Below are 7,809 nucleotides of genomic sequence, written 5' to 3' on the forward strand. Positions count from 1 at the left end.
TAAAGTGGCCCTGTGAAGGTGACCCCAAGATACACATAGGAACTCACAATCTCCACCTCGGCCCCAACATATAGGAAACTCGTGCCTTTGATACCCACAGATGAAGTGTTAAACACCATGACCTGGTTTTTCCAAGGTTAACTGTCAAATCCCGCTGCTCACAAAAGGCCTGTAGTGCATCTAGGTGTCTCTAGAGGCCTTCCCTAGATTCTGAAATCAACACAATGTCATCAGCATTTAACAATATGAGCACCAAAGTATCAAGAAGCACAACTCCTACCCCTTCAAATCTATCAATGAAGTCTACAAAAGACCCCAAGGGTTTATGAGATCAAAAGTGATACAATGGATATACCATGGAAAACTGAAAGAAGAAAACATCTAACACTAGTATATGTACGTGTAATCAGTAGATGATCCTGTATAGAGTGAGCTATGTTGCGATCAGCTAATGACAATACCCACCTTGGCTAGAACTGATCTGATGTCAGAGGGAATGTTAGGCCTCTGTGATGGGAGCATGTCATAATGCTGCAGAGACAGAGAGAAAGAAAGATAGTTGTATTAATCGTCTACGAAACACCCAAAGGGTCTATGAGAACAAAAAGTGTACAATGATGTCCATGGAATCTCATCATCATGGAAAAAAAGAAAAACAGAACAAACAATAAAATGTATACAGTGATGTCCGGAGACTGTGATGTATATCCAATCCTGATCTAAAGCATCAATTTATCAATATCCATGAGCCTCTCTCAACATCAATTGAATAAGTCACTCTTGTGGTATTGGGAGCAGCCCTTCCAGGATATTGAGCATGGGAGAGATAAGTAGATCCGACAGAGGAGAGAAAAAGAAGTTGTAGATGAGGCATGCTTTGATTGTTTACAAACTGAAGGTTGTGCATAACCTTGAATGTGTTTAGGGGTCAAGGAACTTAGACATGCAAAGGTTTTGTAATAACATTTTTGAACTGATTGCTGATCTTTCTGTATGGAAACTTTTTGCAGGGAAAAGATCTACAAGATCTCGAAATCCTCCATAAGGTGTATTTGGGGGATGCTTTACATGTGTAAGTCTCAGGTTGCCATTTCAAATCAGGATTTCTCATCTGTTGGTGTACAGAAGTTTGATTTCCTATAAGAATCTCTAACCTTCGCCAAACTTAGATGTAACATAAGATGCATCTAAATTGTGAAAAGGCTACCTGATGAAGTATTTATTTGTGCATGTTTTCAGGTGTTTTCTTTCGGATGAGATGAAGTCTGTGAGAGCTTGTGTTGATGACATCATGCAGTGTCTGCTCGATCTCAGCTCTTGCCTATATTTTTCTGGGAAACGGGAGGAAGATGGGAAACCCGATATAGAGAATGATAAAGTCCAGTCAGCTGTACGTGCTGTCCTAAACCCCATATACCTACACAAACGCAGGCACTTCCTTTTAGAAATGCTTTAATGTTTATCTGTTTGCAGATTCTTGAAGCAAGGAATTGTTACAAGTCGTCCATACAACAGCTTCATCAGATCAGATCCAACAGCCACAACCAGTTGTCTTTGAGCTACTTTTGGACACGCCTTGATTTCAATGGGTTTCTTGGAGACACGTGCTCAAAATTCCTGTAAGAGGGATAGTAGAGAAGTCAGTGGGGAAGAAAATATTGGTTTTTTCATTTCCACAAACTCAGCTACACCATTGCACTACTGGGTGGAAGGACGTAGCTTTCAGGTAAAATGTCCTGTACACCTTTTTGATGCTTCTGTGAGATATGTTGGTGCATAATACCGGAACATTGCTACTCTTATACGTTTTGAAATCACTTGCTTCTATTACTATGTATGTAGATGCTTACAAATGTCATGACTCAAATTCTTAATGGTACCAGCACTGTGGAGCTTCATGTGCCAAACTGGTTAACTCCTTGGCAGCATCATGAGGAAGAATTATATCCTTTGTAGCCGCTTTGCTGGATCCTTTCCGCGTAATCGCCCAATTGTCAAAGGCACGAGTTTCAAGGAGGGGTGAGCATGGCAAAATGGTGACATGAAGAGGTGCAGCTCATGCTTCAAGGTTTTTGATTCTTCTTACACAGTTTGGATGGTTGAATTTGCCCGGATTACTGAATCCCTCTGAAAAACAAGTGTGCTGCATATATGGGAAGGGCAAATTATCAGCTCTAGTGCAGTGCCAAACGTATGTGCTTTCAGTATACCATTTATGGTGGTGTATACAGTGTAGGTTTTTGCAATGATAAGGAAAGGTATTCATGTAACAATATAGTCTACTTCACAAAGATTCTCAAGTGGTTTAGACGAATGTTAATATGCGGATCTTTATTGATGAATTCTCCTCCATTGGTGTTGTGCTCCCAAACAAACAGCTTGCAATGTTTTTCCCCCCAAAAAAGAATCAATTAACAATATAGACTCAGGTACAATTCTGGCCCGTTCCTCCTCACTCCATAAAGGGGTCAAAGAGTGTGCCTCCCTGGAAAAAAAAAACGTAAACTAAATGCCAGCATATATTAGTTTTAAAAGAACCTTTAACATTCTCACACTATTCTTATAGCAAGAGGTAAATTGCCACTACAAGCAACGTACATGTTACCACCTATATATGTCCTTACCTTGATGTTATATGGTGATATGAAGAGGCACAGACCGTTATGCAATGCAACGAGGAATCAGTGCCCATTGTGCTGTTTATATGTGTAGGTGGATGAGCGAATGTGAGGAGTTCAAGCCTCAAGAAGGCCCTTGAGGGGATAATGTGTGGTGTTGGTAGAAAGGCCGCACGGTGAGAGGGCATTGGGAAATCTTATAATGCCCATCACCATAGTTGCTTTTTGATAGGTGTCACCATAGTTGTTTTTTGATAGGTGTCACGTGCCTGTTTTTAAGCATTCTGATTGTAAAATCCCTGCAAAATTTTAAAATGCCCATCAAAAATTACACTAAAAATTTGTTATATTTCACCACGCTCGTTAATTTATTGTGAGTTGAAAGGTGAAGTGGTCGTAGGAGAATCAAAATGTTGAGTAAGATTAGGAGGGATGAAGTGAAGATCAGCAGAGTTTTCCTTTTTTGATGCTTGGTTGGAGTGTTGCCTATTGGTGAAACTCTGGCCAAAAGAAGGATAGCTTTTGCCTCTTGTTTTAGATGCTCAAAGTGCGATGAGACTGCCTTCTCCAAGCATTTATGGATCTTTGGGAGGTATCACCAAAGAATGGTTGATTATGTATGTTTCCTTGCTTGGACAGGCTTTTGGGCATTTTGGACACTTTGGATTAGCCACAATCATGTGATCTCACTCTACATGGATTGGCAAATACTTGTATTTTTGTCAATCTGTGCACCAATCTCTTTATGATTGCCATAAACTACAAGTGATGGACTAGTTGCAATTAGACCTGTTTTTCCACTATTTTTTATCTTGAAAAAGTTTCCCTCACTTTTAAGGGCTTCTTTCCTTCTATAGTGAAGTAAGAGAACAAAGCGTTTTGCAAAAAAAGATCAGTAAAAACGAAAGAATGTTGTAATGCCTTGATTACAACCATGCAAGCCTTCAAAGATACCTAGTTGCCACTCCAAGCAATCAGCAGGAAAGATCAAGTCTTGAGGCGACTCAATGTGAATCACAAACACAAAGATTTAGCCACAGCGTGACATGTGTTAGCACCAAAGAGAGTCCAATACTATAGCCCACGTTTGTAGTAGTGCTTTCCTAGAGATCTTCGCTCCATACAAACTAAATCCATAATGCTTCTAGAGAGCAAGAAAAGTAAAATATTGCTTCTACTAACTTAGATGCAACAAAACCATAATCGTCGCTTTTGGCAAGCTTATGCACAATGTTAGACTTGCTTTAATGTGACATAATTACCTCCGTAGTTAGCAACTGGCCTGAATTAGCCTTCCTTGATATGCAATGTTAGGGCCTAATTGACACCCATGCACAAAAAATGTGAAAGAGAGGGTCAAGGAAAATGATAATCTGAAATTACACTAGCATTGAATAAATTTGATGATCCACAACTACTTTGTTTACCATTATGAATTGGCTTTATCCACACACTTTTATGTCTCTTTGGTTTCTTGTTGGTTCTAGTCTTCCTTTGGCAACTTGCTTTAGACTTGCTACCACCTTGCTTACAAATGGTGACAGGTATCCTCACACCATCACAAATACTTTGCTTTATCTCTAGGCCCTCTTCCATGGTTCCTTGCATATACCAACCTTTGGTCATTTAATCCTTGCCAATTCATTAGCCATTTGATTAAGGCCGTTTCATCACACATGCACACACAAAAATGTAGTAAGCTTGACTTTAAAAAATGGACATTTTTACAAGATTTCAAATACTTTTCACAGTCCACAACTATGTTCAAATTTGAATAATGCCACACTTAGCATGCACAAATCAATGTGTTCATAAACACATCACAAGATGTGATACTAAGGTAGGATTGTTTGTAGTTTTTTACTTGCATTAGCTTCCTCTTCTTCCCCTACATTTTGTGAGAGAGAACCATCATGAAGGACTATCTCTATTAACCTCCATTTAGACAAAGAGAGCTCTCCCTTCTCACACCATCGGCAAGGAGAATTCCGGTGTGTGACAATATAATGAGGAAATGATGGACGAGCTAGCGCATCCTCATCGGGAAGGTACAATTGCAACTCCAAGGCAATTCCTAACAACACATGCTTCGACACAAGGCTAAGGTAAGCTCTTGATGTGAATGCAAACGTGATTGGTTCTAATATAAATTCAGCTTTAAAACATTGAGATGGTCATGGATTAGGAATTATTTACCACGGTATTGTTTGCCTACGGGCGGATGGTGCAAGGGGTAGGGGTGGATGGCCTAATGAGGTCCATGTCTCCTAAGACAACATGTGGCTAGCCCTAGTGATTGGTTCTAATATAAATTCAGCTTTAAAACATTGAGATGGTCATGGATTAGGAATTATTTACCACGGTATTGTTTGCCTACGGGCGGATGGTGCAAGGGGTAGGGGTGGATGGCCTAATGAGGTCCATGTCTCCTAAGACAACATGTTGTGGCTAGCCCTAGTGTCAAATGTCAACATTGGCTAACATTACTCTGAACATGCACACCTTCGAGCCATATTTTTTTAATCATGCAATGCGCTTCATATAAAATGATTATGGAAAATCATCGAGCTTACGACTTATATAATGTGAGTGATGTATACTTAGACTAAGAAGTTAACCTAGACTAGCTTTCACACTCTCGAACATTACTTGGGCAGCAAAGTATTATACATATGAGTCTTGCATATAAGACAATTTGACTAATGAGAAAACACATAATCGTATTCTCACAATTGAGTTTAGGCTTCTTGCTTATATGCTTTCTCTTCTTTGTTGCATGCATGCTTAAGGATTGTATAGGTGAGTGATGGTGCCTTGATGTAAGTTCTCTTCTCCATTTCCCCTTCACCTTTCTCTCCCCTTCTTCCTCATACTCTCACTCACCGAGGAATTGAAGTAAAGGTTGAGATTTTCATAGCTCTCTCTCACTTTGCTCGCCCATTAAAAGGTGTTTTCGGGCACTTTTGGGGAAGTTCCAGTTTGGAACTGTTTATATTTGAACTCTGGTTATTGTAGTGCAGCAGTGCATTTTGGATCTAAATAGTGAATACACATGTATTCTTGATTGTGGGTGTATGTACATGTACTCTAGTCACGTGTTTGACATATAAATTGTGTAGAAGTACCGTTATAGGAGTTACAACAGATACTATTGTGTTGCACGCTACATAAAAAAAAAATATGTTGTAGATTTCAAATTGTTGCAAACAAAGATGTATGACATCATCAACTGAATGGTCAATGAGAAGCTTGAAAGAATAGCTTCCATGTGTGGAAGTTTAGAATATCAAATTTCCTAATGAGAAAGGATTTTGGGACTATGTTGAAGGAGACAATAAGGAACCTTTGGAATTTCTTGAAAAGAAAGCTACTCTAGTAAAGATAAAGGCATTTAAAGACTGGAGATAAGGTGCAAGGAAAGCCATGTATTAGCTTTCAGTCAGTGTGTGACAAAACACTATGCTAGGGGATTTACAAGATGCCAATACTCCAGTTGTTGCATGTCAAAACCTGGAGAAGATGTTCCAGACAAACTTGTTGAATCCCTTAGATCTATTAATGTCTCAATGGAAAGATGATAACTTGCTGAACATCTGTTTGAGTGGGCTTGGTAAAGAATACAAGCCATTCAAAACCTCTATTATTGTAAGAGAGAATGTTCCCAACTTTCACAATTTAGTGTCTATGTTAATCATAGAAGAGAAATATTTGGGTAAGTTCTCTTCCTCCCAAATTAAGAACACTTTAGAATAGGCCTTTTATTCAAATTCAGGTAGAGGTAAAGGTAGCGGTCGAAGCCATGGTGGCCATTTTAGAAATAAAAATTATGGATAACAGCAGTCCAATGATTCGTAGCACAACAAAGCAAACACACATAGGTGGAAGAGGCTAGTCTCAAGGGAGGCGGATCTATAAGCCCATTTCTGTATTGTTGAATCAGAACAAAAAGCCGAGTGCAAATGCAGGTGAGATTTTGAAGAATGCCACTATGTACAGGAAGATAGTGGATACCTTGATTTACATGATGATCACCAGGTTAGATATGAATTACACAATTGGGTTGGGGATCTAATTTATGCAGGTTCCTCAGAAGCCGCCTTTGGATAGTGTGAGACGCACACTATGTTACGTGAGGTCCACAGTGGATTATGGCCTCTTCTATGAGGCTGCTATATAGTTGTAGGTGTATGGATACATTGATGCAGATTGGGCTGGTAGCATCTTAGATAGAAGATCTACTAGCGGGTTTATGTTTTCCTTTAGGAGTGGTGCTGTTACATGTACTTGACAGTTGCCTTGTCGAGGACAAAGAGGTAGAATATAGGGGTGCTACGATAGTAGCATGTGAGGTAGCTTGGTTATGTAAGCTACTTAGATATTTGGGGCTGCATGTGGATAGGCAGGTTGTCATTTATCATACGGCAATCTTAGTAGCATTCATTTGGCAAGGAACCCAGTGTTTCATGCACGGACCAAACACAAAGAGGTCCATTATCACTTTATCAGAGAGAAGGAGATGCTAATCTTGTGTACGTCAGCATAGAGGAGCAGGTAGTTGACATTTTCACTAATGCCTTGGAGCAAGGAAGCTTTGCATATTCTACACTATGCTTGTAGTCTTGGAGATGGAGTTGAGCTTAAGGAGGAGTGTTGGGATATCAAGCTCAACACGAGCTGACACTTATGACGTACCTCGGTGACCATTCCATCTTTACACCACTGGCATGTTTGGTAGCTACTACTGACATGACGGAACTTTGCCAATGATAGTTAGACTACATCTACCTAGTCCAACCGAGTTATGGCATACTTATCTTGCCAGCTCACCTACTTAGCATGTTCACACTATGGACTACTTGTACATAGTACTCTAGTACTTATGTTGGTTTTCATTTTGCTTTTGTAGACCTCTTTTGAGAACAAGAAGAAGAAGATTTCATTCCTTCTATATTTGTGTGTGTCTTATCCATTGTTTTGTAAGTGTGTGTGTGCTTGCAAGGACTCAAGCTCTCTCTTCTCCCCCAATCTTTTCATAATCCTTATAGAAATACCATTAGGTTGCATTGAGTGTATCATTAGATAGACTAGGAAAAACTAAAGCATCTTCTCAAATCAAAAACCCCAAAACATGCACCATCAAGCAAGAACTAGAGGGCAAAATCTGGATTTTTTTGACCAAAACTGTGAAAAC

The 7,809-nt window shown here is 39.5% G+C and overlaps 1 protein-coding gene across 7 annotated transcripts in view; it reads left to right on the top strand.

The window, feature by feature from the left end:
- Window positions 1–2,443, top strand: part of LOC147607456 (Spc97 / Spc98 family of spindle pole body (SBP) component) — a 139,017-nt gene extending 136,574 nt beyond the window's left edge. For 3 of the 7 annotated variants that reach the window (XM_086790841.1, XM_086790847.1, XM_086790848.1), the window contains exons 12-15: window positions 1,011–1,072; window positions 1,240–1,390; window positions 1,474–1,726; window positions 1,843–2,352. In XM_086790841.1, coding sequence (XP_086646967.1) covers window positions 1,011–1,072; window positions 1,240–1,390; window positions 1,474–1,623 — 363 coding nt within the window. In that variant the 3' untranslated portion in view covers window positions 1,624–1,726; window positions 1,843–2,352. Of the gene's footprint in view, window positions 1–1,010; window positions 1,073–1,239; window positions 1,391–1,473; window positions 1,727–1,842 lie in introns of all 7 variants that reach the window. The other 4 variants (XM_086790845.1, XM_086790842.1, XM_086790844.1 and 1 more) reach the window with 3 other exon arrangements.
- Window positions 2,444–7,809: the final 5,366 nt, after the last annotated feature.

This window comes from Cibotium barometz, chromosome 55 (genome assembly GCF_041138505.1).
Source record: "Cibotium barometz isolate CiBa-2024 chromosome 55, ASM4113850v1, whole genome shotgun sequence".
In the NCBI taxonomy this organism is placed as follows: Eukaryota; Viridiplantae; Streptophyta; class Polypodiopsida; order Cyatheales; family Cibotiaceae; genus Cibotium; species Cibotium barometz.